Source organism: Elgaria multicarinata, chromosome 10 (assembly GCF_023053635.1).
Source record: "Elgaria multicarinata webbii isolate HBS135686 ecotype San Diego chromosome 10, rElgMul1.1.pri, whole genome shotgun sequence".
In the NCBI taxonomy this organism is placed as follows: domain Eukaryota; kingdom Metazoa; phylum Chordata; class Lepidosauria; order Squamata; family Anguidae; genus Elgaria; species Elgaria multicarinata.
The window spans coordinates 63,806,425-63,827,835 of NC_086180.1; the positions used below are offsets into that span (position 1 = coordinate 63,806,425).

The following is a 21,411-nucleotide window of genomic DNA, read 5'->3' on the forward strand; positions in this document are numbered from 1 at the left end:
GCAGAGATTCATTTATACAGGCCCTGATTCTGGAACTGAAGGCTTGTAGGATATCTATATTATTGATAAACATTTATATTATCCCACTAGCGCGCAAAGAAGAAATTTTGGCAACATGGCTTAAATTTGATTGTCTCTATTCCAGCTGGACAACAAAATATCCAAATGCATATCCAATTATCGCAGGTGACTTAAATGCTAGGACAGGCAGCTACCTCGTAGATCCATCTACCTGCGGTAATAGTTTGATTGCACTCAAAACAAACCTAAGAGTTAACTCTCGAATTTCAAAGGACTCGTATATTAACCCTGCTGGACTATGCTTATTACAATTTGCTGCAAGGAATGACCTATTAATTTTAAATGGCCATGGTATTGTTGATGAACATGGAGAGTTTACCTACGTTTCCTCCAAAGGATCCAGTGTAATTGACTATTTTTTAATCCATAAGGAACTGGAATTATTGGATTGTAATCTTAAAATAGCTGAGCGGCTCGATAGCGATCATTTGCCCTTGGAGCTTTATCTTACTTTGCCAGGGAATATAAAGACAACAGTGCAATATCCCTTCCTTTCTAATATGAACTCTGTGCCAACTATTAAAAGAATAAGATGGTCAAAAGACTCTACCAGTTTAAGACCATTACCTCTGCTCCATCTACTCTAAATATCTTTAATCGTATTATTGAAGCTACGTCCCCTGAAAGTGGTATGCTTGCTTATGAGCTGTCTCAAACGCTGTACCCTATACTTTATAGAAATGCCACCAAACTAAATGGTACAAGAGACCAGTCTAAAAAGTGGTTTGACAGAGAATGTGCCCAACTAAGAAGAGAAATTCAGGGGGTTTACCATTCATATCGAGAGAACAACGATCCCCGATTACCTAGATTATATTATGAACTAAAAAAGGATTATAAAAAACTTCTTCAACAGAAGAAAAACGAGGCAGATAAAGAAATCTGGAAAATGCTGATAGCGGCCTCTATTTCCAATAACATGAACTCTTTTTGGCAAATAGTGTCAGGCGCCCTAAGTAACTGTAATGGAAGTGGCGACTGCCATGTTCCCCCTGAGATCTGGGAGTCTCACTTCCGAGCGGTCTGTGGGAACTGTGATACACCAAACCTTGCTCCCACTCTGCCTCCAGACACTCCTGAATGGCCAAACGTGGACTATATCACGGTAGAGGATCTAATTATACGGCTAAAGCCAGGCAAGGCGCCAGGACCTGACGGCATCCCCTCTGAAATGCTGAAATGTAACATTGGACGGTGGTCAGCTCTTTTATCATCTCTCTTCTCCCTAATAAACAAAACCGGAGTAGTTCCAGTGACTTTGTTGTGACATTTGTTGTTCCAATACACAAAAAGGGCCCTAAAGACGACCCACATAACTATCGTCCCATCAGCCTACTATTCATTGTGTGGAAAATTTATGCAAGTTTCCTAAATGATAAATTAAAAGCTTGGATTAGTGAAAAGAATATCTTGGGAAGAGGACAGATTGTGTTTAAATCTGGATGCTCATCTCTCGATCACTGTCAAGTCCTGGCCCACATGGCATATAAATATACTGTCCCAAAGGGCGGCAAACTTTTTGCTGCCTTCATGGACTTAAAATCTGCATTCGATTCAATCTCTCGGCCCCACCTGTGGAGGAAAATAAAACATCTCTCTATTGAAAGTAGACTCTTATTCTTGATCCAATCATTATACCATAATACTTTAATCCAAGTGCGATACAGCAAGTATGGTCATCTTACTAATGATATTGCTGCCAAACAAGGCGTCAGACAAGGTTGCATCCTGGCACCTACTTTATTTAATCTGTATTTAGTAGATCTTCCCAACTCGCTAGCGAAAATCCAATCTCATCCGCCTAAGATCGGCTCATCCCCAGTCTCACTCCTCCTATATGCTGATGATGCCGTCCTGATATCACAAATGCGTTTGGGTCTTAAACACCTAATAAACGGCTTTGTAGACTATTGTGAGAAGAACTCTTTAACAATCAAAAACTTTAAATCCAAAGTGATGGCCTTCAGTAAGAGGAAGATTAAATTCACCTGGACTATAGGGGAGAAGAGAATCTCCCAGGTTGATTCCTATAAATACCTGGAGATTTGGTTCCAGGAAACCCTAAGCTGGGGTACCCATGTTAAGCATGTAAAGACCAAGGCCGAGCAGACAGCTGGTGCGCTTGCTCGGTTTCACTACACAAAGGGTGGAAAATTTCTACCAGCAACCATCCGGGTTTTTCCAGCCAAAACAGTGTCCCAGACTCTGTTTGGGTCACCAGTCTGGATACCTTATTACAAAGGATCTTTTGAAAATATCCAACACCTCTTTCTAAGGTTAATATTTGGGGGCCCAAGATGTGTTTCTGGCGCTGTTTTAAATTTGGAAGCAGGACTTAATTCGCTTAATTGTCTAGCGTGGACCTATACTATATACTTTTGGCTTCATTGCCACTTAGCCACTACTTCCAACTCTCTACTCTTACTGATCCCGCTGGACATTGGTAAATCCCACTGGGCAAAAATGATTGAAGTAAAAATCTGCACTATTGGGCTCTCGCCTCATCTGCTAGTAATGGACCTAGCAAAGGCTAAATTGATTGTTAAACAGTGATTAGCGGATATTGACCGGCAGGAACTACAGGAAGCTGCCTGTGGCCCATGCTCCCCATACTCATTAGGCCTAACTAGACACACTAATAAAGATGGTCCTCCATATTTATGCTGGTTGACTATTCCCAAGTATAGGAGGGCATTTAACTTGGCTAGATTTAATGCCCTTCCTTCCAGGTTAATGGAAGGCAGATATATAAAAAATCCTTTATGCAAAAGATGCTGCCCTTGTAACGAAACTGAAGTAGAAACCATTACCCATGTCCTGTTTTTTTTAGCTTCTATTGCGTGTTTCCAGCTGACAGGGATTTTGCCAGATTGATTTATAACAGTAAAAAGGGCGGCTAACAGAGGGGCCCACCAATCCTGGTTAATTTTGATAAATTCAGCAGGAATAAAATCTATGCCGGGTGCCTTGCCCCCTTTAAGCTGATGGATTAATTCGATCACTTCCTCCTTAGAAACCGGATTCCAAGAGGGGAGAGAGGAAAGAGTGACGTCCTGTGTGTTAACATGGGCTAATAGAATAGTGTCTGGGTCAGTAAAAATGGATCTAAAATGGTCCTCCCAGACCTGAGTTGGAATTGTGCAACTAGGAGCTTGAGAATTGGAACATAAAACACCTGACACAATCTGCCAAAACTTTTTTGAATCATTATTCAAAGAAGGAGTTAACAGCAGGGACCAGGAATTACGTTCGGATTGACGTCTTTTTTGGGCTATGGTCTTATATTGCTTTTTTAACTGAAAAAACTGAAAATAGGTCGAAGGGAGATGGTTATAGCCCGATTTTCTGTAAATTATATAAGACTCCCTAATCGCTTTTTTCTTCAAATAGCATTCTCCATCAAACCAAGTAGGGCCCTTGTGGATAGTAAGGGCAGTATTATCTGGCCCTGACCTGCCTGCGTGAGTTAAAGCATCTTGAAAAGGATGAATTAAATCATCATACACCTTTATGGTAGATGTGGCCGATTCCTCCGATAAAATTGCTGATCTTAGTCGAATTGCTGGGTCAGAATTTAATCTTACCTCCAGTAGACTATTTAATTTATCAGACCACTTGACTCTTATTTAAGTCAAGTGGTCCGTAAGTTAAGAGTTGGGGCACGTAAAGTAAGAGTTAGAGGCTGGTGGTCACTACAAGTTCTTGTGCCTATATAGAATTGATGTACTAACTGAAAGGCATTTCTGGACACCAGCCCATAATCTACTGTGCTTGAGCCAAATGAGTTTGAAAAAGTGAATTTGCCTGAACCTTCCCAAAGGTCTACCCCATTTAAAATTACTAAATCCAGACTAAACTGAAGTTGTGCCAGGCAAAAGCCAGTGTAATTCAGTGACCGGTCTTTTGAGTTTCTGTCTGGAAATTACCAATTATCCCTGAGTTCACTCAGGATAGGGTAACTGGCTTCCAAATTTGTATCGTTTGTATTGTTATACTAATTGTTTTCAATAGTGCATTGTTTTTAAATGTGATTTTTAAAAAATATGTGAACTTCTTAGGAATTTTATATTAAGCAGTATATAAGTATTGCTAATAAATTAATAAATGAAAACAGGCCAAAAGTAATGAGATGGTTAATAGGTCAAGCACTCACGCTGTTGACGGATAGGCACCAGATCCCTGTGGTTCAACAGTCACTTGTGCATCCCAATGGGCTTCTGCCCTTCATCACTTGCCACACATGTGCTGGTCCCTTTGCCCAAGGCGTGTTGTGGTTTGAAAGGGGCTGGTGGTATAGTTGGAAAATGATTTCCCAGCTTTGTGTGTTTAGTTCACGATTCACAAATCACCATGGGTTTTGCCACTGGTTTGCTCTTCTTTGGACGGTGACACAGGGCAAGGCCAAAACATTTTGCTGCCTCAGAAAAAGGAGAAGACAATACCGCTCCTTACTCCATATATAAAAGCCAACTGGACTGGCAATTGAATCTTCCTTCAGCATAGACAATGAGACAACTTCCTCTGCTGCATCTGAGGGTAGCAGGCTAGTTTAAGGGGCTGTTTTGCATTGGCTGTAGCAGTCTCAGTGATAGGGCTGATCACAAGGCCAAATAATAAACCAGGCCAATGTTCCAGCAAACAGGTTTCAGTTCAAGGGAGTTCAGGCAGAGGCAGAAATGATCCAGGTAACAGACACAATCAGTCCAGTACATTGTGTAAAGCAAACCTGTCCAATACAGTTCCAGAATCCAATACATACACAATCCATTGACAAAGTCGAGGAGTCCAAAGTCTATAGCACAGAGGTTCAAGCAGGGTCAGGGACCAAGGAAGGAGAAGGTAGTGATACATTGTTTCCAGCAATTAGCAAGCTCTGACTGAAGGCTTTTAATCACAAAGGCTGCTGAGCCCCAACCAGGCTCAGCTGATTTCCATTACAGCTCTTCGGCCAGAGCCCTCCTCAAGAGGAGTCACTTTCTCCTGAGGAGACTATCTTTGTAAGCAAGCAGCCTTTCTTACAGGAGGCCTACTGGCTTGTTGCTGCTCCTGGGTGTCGGGGTTGCTCAGCATCTGCTCTAGAAACAAAATTCCCTGCTACAGGGAAAGAACTGCAGTGGTCTTCCCTGAAGGCCCATGCTCCGCCTGATGTGGTGTCAGTGACTGATTTAGTGTTTCTGGAGGCACTAGTTCTTCCTCTGAGGGTTCCTCTAGTGAGGGCATGACAGTGACACATGCAGGACGGTCATCCAGGGCCGGTCTTAGGGGTGGGCAAGCTAGGTGGTCACCTGGAGCGTTGGGCTGAGGAGGGCACCAAGCTGAGCTCAGTAGCTGTGGTTGCTTTTTAATGCACTGTCAGTAGTGAGCTAGGGTGCAAAAACAAGTGTCTGTAATCTTTCAAGGTTCTACAGGTTGTTTAGGTACAAACTACAAAAATGATCTTCCTTCAATTAGCTTTAAACTATGTTTCTTTTTCAATTTCCACATTGATGTCATTTGGCCCTTAGATCCACCCTACCTGCACTACTGTCTGTATGTATAAAGTATTGGGGAGAAATGGTCACCCACAGATAATTTGTTTTTGCATCTACCATTTTGGAAAGTTTTAGTATGGGTGGGCAACCTATAGCCCTTTACTATAACTTATGCAGAAGTAGCGAACGTTGTTCATGTGAATGGAACCTCACTCACTTTTAATGTCTTCTTAATTCAAACCCACAACAGAAATACCAGCATGAAAAGGTAGTTTATTAACTATGTTGTTGGAATAGTAGCATCAAACAAACCCAGTTTTTCAAAAGATGCTTTATCAGTAATGCTTCATCTCAAGCTTACCTGATACATTTGGTATGTGAAAATTAGGGAGTGATCATAAGAAGCTTATTTATTCTATAACACCCAATAGCCAAAGCTCTCTGGGCGGTACACAAAATTAAAACCGTAAGCTTACGCAAGCACTCCTTTCATCGCTGTGTCCCAAGAAGTGAAATGCAAGATGGAATTTAAGGACAACCCTTCAAATATCTGTTTAGAAATGCTTTTATTATGCAAACTCAACCCAATCAGAAAACCCAATTAATTCAAGAGGTATGCTCAACATAATTTGATAGGTAGCATACTCATTTTGGCCTTCATTTGCTGGCCATAATCAAGGATAAACACTCTCAATATTCACGTCAACTAGCTGCCTAGTTTATTTAAAATTAAATTATTGCTCCTAGGATCTATTTTTCAAAAATCACTGTAAACATTTAATCATTCATTTTAACCTCCAATTTCTCCATACTGCAAATACATTGCAAAATATTTAATTTAAAATTGTTTTAGAACTAAAAAGTCTAAGCAGCAGCATTGCTTTCCCATACTATATGTAATTTCAATATTTTTTTTATCTGCAGCTTCAAATGCTTAGGCATATCATGTTACATAAATTTTATTTTCTTGCTGTTAAATAAAGCACCTATTTTAAAACACCAGGAACTTGACATAAAAATGGTTTATCTAGTTAGTTTTAAAGAGAATGGGGTGCTTTTCTGGCTGAGGCTTCTGAAAAACCAGAGAAGATGCAAGCAATCAGTGGTGCAACGGATTGTAGGGAATCCGCTTAGAGATGTTTGGCTTCTTTACACAAGTGATATACGCCACGCTTGTGACTGGCCACTCACAGAAGTCCACAGGTCCTTTTGACGATGCCGTCAACCTCCTGCACATCTCTCACACCTAACCCCGGTTATTGCATTCTTTAAAACAACTGGATATCCAGATTCTTCTGAAATACTCTACAGAAGAAACATGGGGTTATTATTGAAACACTTCTCTAGATCATGACTATGATCTGAATGTCCTGAATTTAAATAATAATAATAAAATCCCTGCTCATCGATGAAGTACCACTCACTATCCTTCATCTTTACACTGCTACTGGATTTTACTTTGGTTTAATACTGTAGTATTAAATTTTATTTATTATGCTTTAATACACTGTATGTTATGGTTTTAATTGTTATGAACTACCCAAGAAACTTCACCTATAAGGAACTATAGAAATGTAATCTATATAAATAAAAATGTAAATGTTCGTTTGTTCCTAATCTAAAATCTCCGAAAGTTCTTCACCAATTGCTTTGAAATTTTGACACAACGTTGCATTCGAATACGCGCGTTTTTATGTAACTATATTATAGATGGGGACAAAAGTGTGTCTTAGAATCAAAGAAAAAGGCCTCTGGGCGGTACACAAAATTAAAACCGTAAGCTTACGCAAGCACAGAGGCCTCCTCCAAGCCACTTATGCAAATAGGAGAGAAGTCATTGTGACATCACCAACCAGTAGGCCAATCCACTGCCTCTGCCTTCTCTCCTATTTCCATGTTCTCTCCTATTTGGCGCCATCTAGCAATGTTTCTCGGAACTGCGGCCTTCTATGGAAGTTCCAAGTTCTGAAGAAAGGTAACTGCCAGGAGATTCCGGCCTAGCAGAGGGGCCAAAACCCACTAACTAATCTCCTCACCACACCTGTCACAGGTAAAAACATTCTTTTTTTGAAAAAACATCGCCATCTGTTGGACGTAAAGCAACACATGCTATACTACATATTGTACGATTCCATTTCAATGTTTCCAATTTTCTGCGTTTCAATTGAAATATTTCGTTAGTTTTTAAATTTTTACCTTTGTTTTTTAGTTCGTCTTTCTTCCTTTTTTAATGTTTTGCAATTTTATGTTTTTGTTAAAACTTTCTATCTTCTATCTGTCACAGGTATCTATCTTCTTTCTATCTTCTATCTGTCACAGGCAAAAACATGCTTTTTTTGAAAAACAGCGCCATCTGTTGGATGTAAAAGCAACACATGCTGGTCAGGCTGGAAGATACATAAGCAGCAATGAAGCTGTATGGCGAATTCTTTCATTTCCCATACATGAACGAAGTCCAGCTGTTGTTCACTTAGCAGTACATCTAGAAAATGGACAACGTGTTTATTTCACAGCTGCAAATGTGCAACAAATAGCCCTCAATCCACTGGCTACAACGTTAACTGCTTTCTTCACGTTATGTCAAAATGACGCGTTTGCAAAAACACTGCTGTATACGGAAGTGCCTACGTATTACACATGGAATGCGAGTAGAAAATCATTTGAACGACGCAAACGAGGAGAGCGAGTCGACGGACAACCTGGCATATTCAAAGAAACTACGATAGGCAGACTGTACACCGTGCATCCCAATCAAGATGAATGCTTCTTTCTTCGCATGCTGTTGGTAAATGTGCCCAGTCCAACGTCTTTCCAGCACTTGAGAATTCTCAACGGCGTTACACATCCCACTTTCTGCAGTGCATGTCAAGCTCTGAATTTATTGGAGAACGACCGACACTGGGATGTATGCATTAATGATGCATACAACACGTCACATCCAAATCAAATTCATGCATTGTTTGCAATCATATTGACCGCCTGCTCTCCTTCATCTCCAACAGTTATGCGAGAAATATAAATCGCACATGGCTGAAGATATTTTCCGTCGAATACGCAAGGAAAATTCAAATAAGAACATTGATTTCACAGCAGAAATCTACAACGAAGCATTGATAATGATTGAAGATTTGTGCTTAGAAATCGCGAACAAAGTTCTCAATCAATTGGAAATGCCATCACCGAATCGATCTGCTCCTGCTTCGTTCGATGTAGAATTGCATCGTGAACAAAATTACAACACAGGTGATCTTTTGTCGTATGTGCAATCAAATATTCCTAAGCTAACGCTTGAGCAAAATGGCATTTACGATCAAATAATGCAAACTGTCAATAACGGGGTTGGAGAAATCTTCTTCTTAGATGCGCCAGGAGGAACTGGTAAAACGTTCCTAATTAGATTGATTCTGGCAGCAATTCGATCCCAAAATAACATAGCCTTACCTCTTGCGTCGTCCGGAATAGGTGCGCCATTGCTATCAGGTGGAAGAACTGCTCATTCCGCTTTGAAATTGCCATTGAACATGCAATTCATTGAAACTCCCACGTGCAACATTTCCAAAGCATCCGGCATGGGAAAAGTATTGCAGAAATGCAAACTTATTGTTTGGGATAATACACAATGGCGCAAAAAAAAATCGCTCGAGGCTCTTGATCGATCATTGCAAGATTTGCGTGGAAACATCAGACCATTTGGGAACGCATTAATATTGCTTGCAGGAGATTTCAGGCAAACATTACCTGTAATTCCTCGATCGACACCAGCGGACGAAATAAATGCTTGCCTGAAATACTCTACTTTGTGGCGACACGTAAAGACGTTAAAATTAACTACAAATATGCGTGTCCAGCTGCAAAACAATCGATCAGCTGAGATATTCTGATGTCAATTGCTGGAAATTGGGAACTGAAAGGTGCCAGTTGATCTGACCTCAGGACGAATTTCATTGCCTCATAACTTCTGCAATTTAGTGACGTCAAAAGAAGAATTCATTGAAAAAGTATTTCCCAATATTCAAACCAATTATAAGAATCACGATTGGCTGAGTGAACGAGCTATTCTTGCGGCCAAGAACAAAGACGTCTACGAACTTAACAATATTATTCAGTCTAACATTCAAAGCTAGGCAGTCACATACAAGTCCATCGACACTGTTGTGGAAGCAGATGAAGCGGTTAATTATCCAACAGAATTTTTGAATTCACTTGATCTGCCAGGGATGCCACCGCACGTACTACAATTGAAAATCGGTGTGCCAATTATCATGTTGCGAAATATCAACCAGTCAAAGCTTTGCACGCGGCTTGCAGTAAAAAAATTACTGAGCAACGTCGTAGAAGCAACTATCTTGACAGGACCTTTCAAAGGTGAAGATGTCCTCATTCCTCGCATTCCTATGATTCCAACAGATATGCCATTTCAATTTAAGGGATTGCAATTCCCAATTCGATTGGCGTTTGCAATCACCATCAACAAAGCTCAGGGCCAATCTTTAGAATTGTGCGGTTTAGATCTAGACACGGATTGGTTCTCACATGGACAATTATTTGTTGCGTGTTCTAGAGTCGGCAAACCAGACAATCTCTGTATCTGCACAGACAATGGAACAACAAAAAATATTGTATACCCACAAGCATTGTGAAATTAAACATATTAGAAACATGCGCTTTCTCTTTTCTTTCTTTTCCATTTAACCAGACTGAGCCACAGCAACGCGTGGCCGGGTACAGCTAGTAAATAAATAAATTTCCACAGATTCATTGGCTTATGAAGTATATTTTTTAATTAATTTGCTGCTTTAGTAGATAAAATAACTGATCTTACATTTGCATGTGACATTTAAAAAGTTCAGGAAGGAAAAGCCTGATAAACAGAACATTTATAATCCAGCATGCAGGCTCTGTGAAGTCCTATCTATAGTGTAAGTCTGCTGGATAGAGAATTTTTTTCCTGAAAACGTATCAATTGAAGCTGTTCTGCAGTACTTGACATAGTAATTAGAAGCAGTAAATGAAGTTTGGCTCTCTAAATCACCCTTCAAGGAGTGATGTGCCAAATTAATGACAAAGACAAGTTCGGAAGAGGCAACAATTTTAAACAAAGTGAAATAACATAATTAGAAAGAGATGTTGAAATGAATATTTAAAGACATTTAACACAGTCAGTGTACATGCCAGTCAAAATGTTTGCAAGAAGAAGATTATCCTGCAGAAAGATGAATTAGGAAAGTCATATCCCCAATTTTTGGGGTTGTTGTTTACTAAGTGGCACCAATGTGTTCAAGATATGCTATTCTTCCATTTTATTTTTCAAAGTTGGTTTAGACCTCTACAAATGCACACAGATAACATTTTGTGCCTTTTTTTTAATAACTGGTTACTTAAGTGTACTAGTGCATATGTGTACTGATTAAAATACTTTGAAAAATACTTGATTCTTGTTTGCATTGCCATTTAAACAGTAGCCATATATGCATGGATCAAATGACTGCAAAAATGAATCCCAAGATTTGTTTTGCATGACATTTATTTATTTATTTATTTATTTATTTATTTATTACATTTTTATACCGCCCAATAGCCGAAGCTCTGGTTGTATTCATAGATAACATATAAAGAAAAGAAAAACCTGCAGCAAATTGGTCATTTACCAATTCCAAAATTGTTTTTCAAGATTGTTCCAGTTAAACTGGAAAACAAAGTTGAGCATAATACAGGGTAACTTCAACCCATCGAATCATAACAAAATTAACTGGGGCTATGTTAAACTTCTGATCATCCCTAGGATAAACTCTTAAGGATATATAGAAGTTCTTACTACAGCTGAGTCGAAACACTGGGTTGTAGCCAATGATAGTTCTACTTAGAGTAGACCCATTGAAATCCATCAAATTTTCATATAGGTCTTGAACACCAGAAGGAAGTGCACAACACACACACACCCAAAAAAACTTGTTTTAATGACTCCAGGAGCTTTAGGATCAAGAAAGCTGAGCAACTCCTTACCCCAACTGTCTAATCTCTGGAAAGCTTATCTATAGAACTGAGCTGAAGCTTAGCTAAAATCCTTTTAAATCTTTGAAAACAGAGCAGTCTTCCTAAGGCTTGGGAATCCTGTGGACTAGCACAGAGACTGAACAGATCCCTGAAGCCTCAAAGGTAAGCTTTTGAGAGTTTTTACACAGTTCTGCCTGAGCTGTGATTCGTGTCCAAAACTTGGGTAAAAAGTAAGGGAACATTCCATTTTCATGTAATTTGCCTAGGTCTTTGGTTAAAGTTACTCTATTCATTGTAAAACAAAAATAAAAAAAGGGGGGGGTACAACTGGCTCAGATGAAGTTGTTACTTGTACCCAATCCACACAAGAAAATGGAACCAGGAAGGCACTTTCACTTTCTGATTAAAATCAGCATATGCCTTTAGAAGGCAAATGGCACCAGCTCTTACTCCACATTCCAGAAATAAGCCACTGGGCAGGTTACCAATCACCCTGAAATCCTAGAACAAGCCATGGGTTTCAGAGTGGTTTGTAAATCACCTCAGCCAGCCATTCTTGCCAGGTTTGGAATCTGGCACACAATGAGGGTAATGATGTGAATTAGATGGCTCATAACCAGCATCTGCAGAGAGGGAATATAAACCAATGTCTTATTTTCCCTCTGTGATCATGTGAACCCCATCACTGTCCTTATGTCCTCCCTAGTAATCATCCTCATTTCCAGCAAGACTTTGTTGAAACAACTTTCAAACGGGCCATACACAGAGATATACAACACTATGAAACAAAACTTCAATACTGGTACTTCATCCCTCCTAATGGTAGCTGGAGTGCTGTGGGTTTTTTGTGTTCTGTTAAATGTTATGAAGCAACTTGAAATCTCCTCCTAGAGACAGATGGATTTCTCTGGAATGTTTTGGCATGGAATTGTGTACCTGCAAGCAAAAATATTATCAGGCAATATTGAGGGTCAAGTAGATAACAAGGTCTATTAGAAAAAAGAAGAGTTATGGCCAAATTCTTTCAGTGAGTGACCTTCTCTTCTGGCCTCAATTTCCCATCTGTAAAATGGGAATAGGCTCTTACATCATAGGAAGATGAGAGAAGAATATGCAACAAGTTGAAGCCTATTACTTTGATCAGCAGATTCAGTTAGAGGCTCAAATGAATGTATCAGTTTAGCGTTCCACCCACTCTAATTGCTGTTTGAATGCCACCACCCCAGAACCAAAACCTCTTTGCCTGTTCCACTCCCTTCCTGATCATTGCCTGAGGAGTGTTTTCCCCTTGGGCTGCCTCCTTCTTAAGCCATTTGTTTTCTTACTCCATGTGTCCTTCAAACCTTTGCCTCCTCAGATCATTGCATTAAAGCTGATTGCCCATGCGATCTTGGTTCCTACAGCTACCCCAACTCTGTCCTTTGCCTATTCAGTTTTCCAGTGCTCAGTCTCCCTGCCTACATAGAGAACTGCTGTCTGTTTCCTGCCAACATACAATCCCTATGTGATGTTCCTGCCGGACTGTGTTCTTTTGCGCGCTCTCTTGCTCTGGCTACTTTCCCCCAGTTACCTCTTTCTCACAAACTTCTGCTAATCTTCTCCTCTGGTTCTAGTGAGCCTGCTACCATCAAGTGGCCTTCCTGTCTCCTAGTATCTTACCCCTGGGCCCTCTTTCCACACAACTCTCCAGTTCTCAGCATCTCTCTCTGTCCACACAGCTCCACCCTAGACCTTGCGTGAGGGATTCCAGCAAAACGCACTACCCTACAGGAATATACGCAACAAGCAGTAAATACCGTATTTCTTCGATTCTAAGACGCCATTGATTGTAAGACGCACACTAATTCCGACTGGAGCTGCAGCGTGAGAGCAGCTTCGGCGGAGCAGCGCTTCTTCGGCCTCTGGCCAAGGGTTTTTCGGGCCACTTTGGCCCAGCATCCGCGTGCGTGAGGAGCATTAGCGGTTTGTCCTGCCCTCCAGTGGACCACGGATCTGAGGACCACTTCCAGGGCCCACTCAGGCCGCATGCTTCCTGGACAACAGCACGGGACCCCCAAAGCCGCGTGGCTGCGCCCACTGGGTACAACCCAGCCAGGCATCTTCCCGGCACAGAAGATGTGCTTCGGGGGGGGTGAGCCTCCTGACCGTTGGAGCTGCGCATCTTCTGGGTGCAGCTGACGAGGGCCGCCTGGAGCCGCGCGGGGCATGCTGTAGGCCCCAATCGGGCCGCGCGCCTCCTGGTCAGCATTGCGAGACCTGCCAAGGCTGCGTGGGTGCACTCGCCAGTGCCTAGCCTAGCCGGGCACCTTCCTGGAGCGTGATAATGGTGGCTCCACACCTGCAAAGCAATCTCTAAAGACCTGTGATTCTAAGACGCACCCCGGTTTTATGGGGGGAATAAGAGCGTATTAGAATCGAAGAAATATGGTAAAATACTACCTGTGATTTTTCAGTACTAAAAATAGTCTTTGGAATTGTACACAGACTCTTCACAGAACGGTTCATATTTCTTTAACTATTTTTGCTGGCTTACCCAAATGCAAGAAAATACATTATCCACATTAGGTAGCTAGACAGAATGAACTGATGAGGGACTAAATGAATGCTGCTGTTCTCAAGTACTTACAAGCATTCCAAAAAAAAATGTTTTTTTTTTCTGAAAGTCATCTTTCAACACATTATCAAAAAGAAGTTATAAAAGGAACATTCCATTTCATTCACATTTTAGATGGAAAAATGATTTTCATTTCATATGCATTTCACGAACAATGAGACAATGAGGAGAGTATGCTTGGACTGTGAAGTATTATAACCTAGTATGTACAGTCATGCTACCCAGACACATGACTGAGTTTATGAGATCTTAAAATAACAACAGCCAGTCTATGTGGAGAAATGGGAAGAGAAAAAGGCTGTTCATTGCTGCTTTCTATTGGAAAGGCAGCCCTCTGTTGGGTCTTTGGTAATACTGCAGGAATATATCTACAGTGGTGTAAGCACCAATGATAATGTAGGTTCCAAAATTTGAACAGAGCAATCCTAAGCATCTTTACTCAGAACACCTACTGACAAATGGGTTTTATGCCCTAGTAAACATGTTGAAGATTGCAGCCTAAGTGAATGGTATTGGCTTGTTGTTGTTTTGCTATATATAGCCAATTTATCAACAAACATTCATTCTACTGTATACCTCAAATGCATGTGCCCAATGAAAAATGTATTCAGATTATTTCAAACCCAATATGGGCAGATGAGCATGCAGCCTACAAAGAATACATGAACTCTGACCTGCTGCTCCACATCTTTTATGAAGAGGAAATTTAGTATGAAATGCTTTATGCTGTGGATGGGGAACCTTTAGACCATGTGCCATTTTGACCCATCAGTCAAGCCCACCCCCACCCCCCAGCTGCAGGGCTTTGGACACAGCCCTTCCCCCAATCTTCCAGGGCAAGGGGAGGCGAGAAATCCCTGCTGTTACCTCCCATCAATGATTAGAGATAATAGAGAAGATCCGCTTAGCGTGCCATTTCCCCTCCCAACTGGAAGGCAGAGCGGCAGACTGAGAGCTTTGTCCACCCCGTGTCCTTCCCAAAAGAGAGAAGCTGAGAGGCAAGAGAAGACAGGCTACTGACCAAAGTGCTGGCTGTTCCCACTAGTGCATGGCCACAGACTGAATGACATCAAGGGCAGCGGCCAGGCCCTCTGATGGCATCCGGCCCACAGACGGTTCGGTTATCTGGCCCAATTCCTCACCCCTACTTTATACTTCTTGTTCATTAGGTCCAACTTAGTTGTCAAGTAAAAAGCCTATTCCTCAATCTAACACATTTCCCCACAAATGCCAACATGATGAACCTGAGAAACTCAGTTTTGAGAGGATTGACATTTTGTGCCATAGTCCTACTTTTTTCCTTGCATAAAATAGAGGTCTTACCTGTCAATACCCCTTGACCTGTCCACATATGATTAGCAAAATCCATAGAAGTCAATGACCTTTTATGAGGTGTATCTGACTGAAAGAGATATATAGATTTTTTAATGCATTACAGGGTGTGTGTTTTTCATATTAAGTCAAGGCTCAACAGTATATCTGTGGTTTAGTGCTGCAGGCGTGAAGTAAAATGAGCCACCACAAAGCTTTGGTGTCACATTTCCCTTCCTCCTCCCCTGCAGCTAGGAAGACTTTGCCAGTGTTTAGTTTCACTTTCTCTTAATCTCAAATTATTGTTGTGTACAAACCAGAGATTATAGTTTATGACAAACACTGGTCAGTTTCAAAACAAACCAGCTTCAAACAATGGGTTATGAAGCTGGTTTAACAAAACAAATTATGAAAAAATGATTTTTGATTCATACACAATGACAAACTGAGATTAGGGAAAAAAGAAACTAAACGTTGGCACAATCCTTCAAGCCATGTGGGGGGACATATTATGTGAATACAGAAACCATGGTTATGTATGAACTGGGCCACTGACTGGAACACAAAGAAGAGTTATGGAAATGTATCTATTCCATAAAAGGCATTGAAGAATGGCCCAGACCACCTCCTGTTCCAAGGGCAGCATCAGATGCTGGTTAGTAACTGAGAAAGCACACAAGTCAAGAGAGTGGGTGGGCAATGGACCGGCAATCAAATTAGTAACACTGACTATTTGGAACAATGAAACATGTGGTCCAAGTAGAAGATCTACAAATTAGAGCATTGGGCTTAAAACTATAGTACAGTGGAAATGGGATGTAGGTCTACAAACTATGCACCTTCCAAATTGTGTTTTCCATAGTATAATATATGAAAGGAAAAGAGGCAGCCAGTCCCGTCCCCCCAGAACTGCAAGACTGCCAATAGTAAGTTTCACAGAGAGATTTCTTTCATCCCGTTTCCAGCTTCTTATCAGAGGTTGCAGACTTTCAAATACATACCCGGAATGTGTGAGTAGTATTAGGTCTTGAAAACTGATCTTTTATGACAGTTCGTTCTCTAAGTGGCCGCCGTTCCATACCATCAGGTACTGCACTGGATATTCTGTTGTGAGGATACCTTCCCCTATTCTGGAAAGTGGGGAAGGGGGGGGGGAGAAAGTAAACCCAATGCTGAAAAAATGTAAATTAGTATTAGCAGTTCAAGTAAGAATGTTTTTGCTTTTCAATGGATCTTTTTATTGTCCCCCCTGCAAAAGCTAATTTTCAACTAGCCTCTGAGCACCAAGATAAGAGCTTCTAAAATCACTTACTTGGGCTTTTCAACTGGGCTTGAAATAAATTAAAATGAAGATTTCATGTATTTTAGCACAAAAGGAGGGAAGTATAATGCATGAGGTCCTGTTCAAGACTAGAGATGATAATTGGGGTTAAACAGTGTCTGAGTTCCTAAAGCAATGTAAGTGGGGCACACTGGACTCCTGATTGATCTTTTGCAAAAACATGAAGAAAGCACTACTCAGACAGGAAAACTGGACCTCATATAATTTAAAAATATATTTCTCTACCTTGCTTCTGTCCCTTCCCTATCCCACATAATCTCGTTTGCAGCTGGAAGAGTATAGTTAGAGGGAGGTTGAAAGGAAAAACCTTGGGGTGGAATAGTGTACCCTGTTTCATCATAATTAGCTCATGCAGGATTCTGCGACATTTTCACACCTAGGATCCAGTTTTTACTGCAATACGAGATCCATGCTTTTTTACCTTATATATCCATCCCTCTCCTCTTTTGGAGATACAGTTTTTCTCACCACTGCATAACAACTTGCAACTGTCTGAATTCCCTCTTCTAACTAACTATGAGAGTTAAAGCAACTGTGTTCTCTTTTGCATTTGCTCTCCCTTGTCTTTGTGTCCAACACCTATATTAAAATTGTGGTGTCCCATTTTAATTAGAGTGCAACCCAACTGTGGGTCCCAACCCAAAAGTTTATTTATTTCATTTATTAAAGTTGCTTCTAAACTGCTTGATATCACATAATTCCAAGGCGCTTTATGTAAAAGCAAATGTGGTACAATATAAAATCCATTATAAAAACAGTATTAAACATTAAATACCTTTACAAATTATAACATAATCAGTAAAACAGACCAGTGTCTTGCTCAATTAAAAGTCAGTGAAAGCCTGAATTAACAAATGCATTTTCAAGAGGTGGTTGAAACTCATTAGTATTTCCTCCTCTCGACCCACACATGGATGATTGTTCCAGACGGTGGGTTCCACTACCGAGAAGGGTCACTGGCATGCTGTTGCCTGCCGATACTCTTGGATGTGGAACAACCAATAAGGCTTCCTTGGAGGATCTCAAAGGTCGATTTAGTGTAAATAGGGGAAAGCGGTCAGCTATGTATCCTGGCCACAAGTTGTTTAGGGCTTTGAATGTCAACAGCAAAACACTGAACATGGCTTGGTAGCTAATAGGCAACCAGTGCAGTTCTTTTAACACAGGCATGTATAGCTAGGTGCTCCACTGAGCATTCTAGCTGCGGCATTCTGCACTAGCTGCAACTTCCAAACCAAGAGCAAGGGCAGCCCTACATAGACTGCATTGCAGGAGTCTAACCATGAGGTTACCAGTGCATGACTCATCATGGCTAGGCTATCCCTACCCAGAAATGGGCATAGTTGGCACACCAAAGTTGATAATGGATGCTCCAGGCCACGGAGGTCACCTGAGGTGAAAAGGATGGTTCTAGGATCACCCCCAAACTACATACCTGCTCCTTCAGAGAGAAGGCAACCCTATCTGGAACAGGCAAACACCCCAGTTCCCAGACCTGGGAACCACCCACCCATAGTCACTATCTTATCAGGATTCAACTTCAGTTTATTAGTCTTCATGTAACCTATAGTAGGTGCATCTATAAGAGCTTCGGCTATTGGGCAGTAAAGAAATGAAATGAAATAAATCCAGCACTGGTTCAGAACATGCACAGCTTCTCCTGATTCAGATGTCACCGAGAAAAAGAACTGGGTAACATCAGTATACTGGTGACACTTTACCCCAAATCTCCTATTGACTGCCCCCAATGGCTTCAAATAGATAATAAATAACATTGGAGACAAAATTGTGCCCTGTGACACACCACAATTCAACTGCCAGGGGACTGAAGGCAGAATCATCCAGTGTTATTCTCTGGGACCGGCCTTGCAAGTAAGTGTTGAAGTCCTGGATTAGGACTGGTTTTTGTGATTTCCATATTTCTGTACAAGTCTGCAAAACCTGGAAGAAACTGAAGACTCAGCATCAGTCAATCAGCTTAAAGGTCAAGTTTGCAGGTGGACTTTATTGAATTATTGGGATGATGCAAAAGTCTAATTGTCTTGCCATTGCCAATTAGTGGTTTCATCATTTGTTCAGGGAAGTGTATATAAAGAGAGTTTTGGAACTTTGTAACCAGATTAAAATATTCTCTCTCTGCTGCTGTGAGCCCTGCTGTAACGTGTATGACCAAGTGTGTGAGTATGTTGGTGTAAATTTGTATTGCCATAAACTGTGTTATTTTCTATCACTAAAATACTGTATTTTTGTACCAAACAAAACAGACTCTGTCTTGAAGTTAATTTGGTCTTTGCTGACTTTCATAGTTAAGAACCGCTGTTACTCTGCTAATTCACTGGTATAGTGAATAAAAGGGTTTATAAAAATAATACCCCTCAAGAGTAAGAGGTGAACCACTGCAGAACAGTGTCTCCAACTCCCAACTCACCAAGGTGGTCCAGGAGGATCCAGTGGACAATGGTATCAAAAGCTAATAAGAGGTCAAGAATTAACAGGTCACACTCCCCCTGTTCCTCTCTCAAAGAAGGTCAACTATCAACTGGTCAACCCAGACTAGAATGGATATAGATAAACAGTTTCATTCAATAGCATCTCCACCTGTGACGCCACCACTCTCTTGAGTGCCTTATCCAGAAATGAGACATTTGAGAATGGATGACAGTCTGAGCTGGCTAGGGAGCTGGCTAGGGAGCTGGCTAGGGAGTCGGGGCCATACACATGCATGTACACCCACCCACAACACAGACACACCCACCAGCAATCCTAATACAGATTATTCTTTCCTTGCTTCTAGCAGTGAAAGGAAAAGAGTGCTCTCTATGAGGGGAGGGAATGAAGAGTTACAAGTGTCAGGGAAAGCGGCATGGAGAATTTGGGGGTGGAGTCAGACCATCCATGGACACCTCTGCTATAGGCATACGTAGTCCTTAACCTTGCTAAAACTGCTTAAAGTGCATTGTAATATTTATTAACGTGATTTCAATGCAAGGGAATCTGGACTAGCCCCATGACTTTTCCCAGCATGAAAATGAAATATGAATGGAGATGTAACAAGAGGAAGAAAAGTATATTTAAGATGCTAAACAAAGCACATGCAGATGGTACAGAAGTGGAACTACTACTGAACATAAAAGGAAACAGAATGTGAGACAAAATGGGGAAATGTCAATGCAGCTGTAAACTGAAAAACAAAGTTACAGAAAAACAAGGTATTTTGCAGGGGAGAAATCCTCTTTGTAATTATATAAACAAAATTAATGACTATCTATCTTACAAATCCTAGCCGTGATCCAGGAATGGAAAGATATTGATCAACGGTGTCCGAATTTATTGGTGGTAACTTGTTCCGGGCTGTAGGTGGAAGAGGAGAGGACAAGCGATCTAAAGCAGTGCACCTGCAGGACAGAAATATGGATACATGAGGTTACACATATTTCTCTTCCTTCAACCGCGCAAGAGCTGTTCAGAAATAGTGCCAACAGCAGAATTCCTGTTATATTTACTAAAATATTATGTTCTTTTTGAGTAACATGACATCCATATAAAATTGTGATGTTTTCCAAGAATGTATCACTTCCCACTTAAACAGCTATATAACCCACTACTGTGCATACTATGAGTTTTTTAAAAATGCACACTAAGCCAAATCCTAATTCAGTGCCAAGGCTGAATTCTGCAACCTGATCTTCAGATCTCTTTCTGATTTCAGAAATGTATCTGCCCATTACCAAAATGCATTTAACGTTACCGTCACAGGCAAAGTAAAAGAAAATAGGGATTCAGGATGCAGAATTCTGTTCCCAGTGCCAAGTTTTGCACTTGCATGATACAACTGCAGAATTGTGAAATAGTCTTTACTAAACCCCATTACTTGAGCTCAACGTGCTGCTAAGGTCACAACAGCAAAGAAAAGAATTAAAGCCTCACAATTTTGTCCCCCTAAGGACTTCATCACTGTAAACATTGGGAGTCTTTGAGCGCAGTGGGTCTGTAGCTATCGATGGCAGCCTACGATGGCCCGCTGTTTTCCTAGAGGATCCAGGCAATGCTCGCGATGCTGAGAGAACGCTGCTATCAGTAATTCGCCCCAGCCGATTTCGTGCTGAGTTAACACTGGAACCTACACCATGTGGCTTGTCTTCCTGTTCATTCCTAATGGAAACAAGACAATTTCAGCAATTTTCACTGCCATTATATACAGCTGTCCTCTCCGCCAGCCTGTCCCATACCCAAATATGATTTCCTTGTCCCAACAAAAGGGAGATATACATACAGATACACTAGCTGATATGCCCAGTGTTGCTTGGGTCCATGAATAATATTTATAACATTTATTTGATATATAATAAATTTCTATGCAACTTATTCATCTTTAGGTTGGTTGGGTTTTTTTAGATTGCTTGAGTTAGTAAATCGTTTTGTTAGAATAAATGGGAAATTGTGTTAATAAGAACTGTATTTTAAATTATAGCTTCGTGATAAACTACATTTTTTGTTTTACCTGAAAAGCCTACACCTCCCATCATGCCTTAGCCGTAGCAGCCGTTTAAACTTCAAAAACAACCAGGACACGCAACACCCTTTCTACCAGCTAAAAA

At 40.9% G+C, this 21,411-nt stretch overlaps 2 protein-coding genes across 2 annotated transcripts in view; both read right to left on the reverse strand.

The window, feature by feature from the left end:
* Positions 1-4,611, reverse strand: part of LOC134404810 (cytochrome P450 4V2-like) — a 37,554-nt gene extending 32,943 nt beyond the window's left edge. Inside the window, exon 1 of the mRNA XM_063135722.1 lies at positions 4,235-4,611. The gene's annotated coding sequence lies outside the window, so the exon portion shown is untranslated. The remainder of the gene's footprint in view (positions 1-4,234) is intronic.
* A 6,515-nt stretch (positions 4,612-11,126) lies between these two features.
* The window catches only part of FAM149A (family with sequence similarity 149 member A), a 56,687-nt gene continuing 46,402 nt past the window's right edge, over positions 11,127-21,411 (reverse strand). Inside the window, exons 10-14 of the mRNA XM_063135187.1 lie at positions 20,741-20,965; positions 20,088-20,208; positions 16,473-16,601; positions 15,484-15,562; positions 11,127-12,482 (exon numbers count right to left, since the gene is read on the reverse strand). Coding sequence (XP_062991257.1) covers positions 12,409-12,482; positions 15,484-15,562; positions 16,473-16,601; positions 20,088-20,208; positions 20,741-20,965 — 628 coding nt within the window. The 3' untranslated portion in view covers positions 11,127-12,408. The remainder of the gene's footprint in view (positions 12,483-15,483; positions 15,563-16,472; positions 16,602-20,087; positions 20,209-20,740; positions 20,966-21,411) is intronic.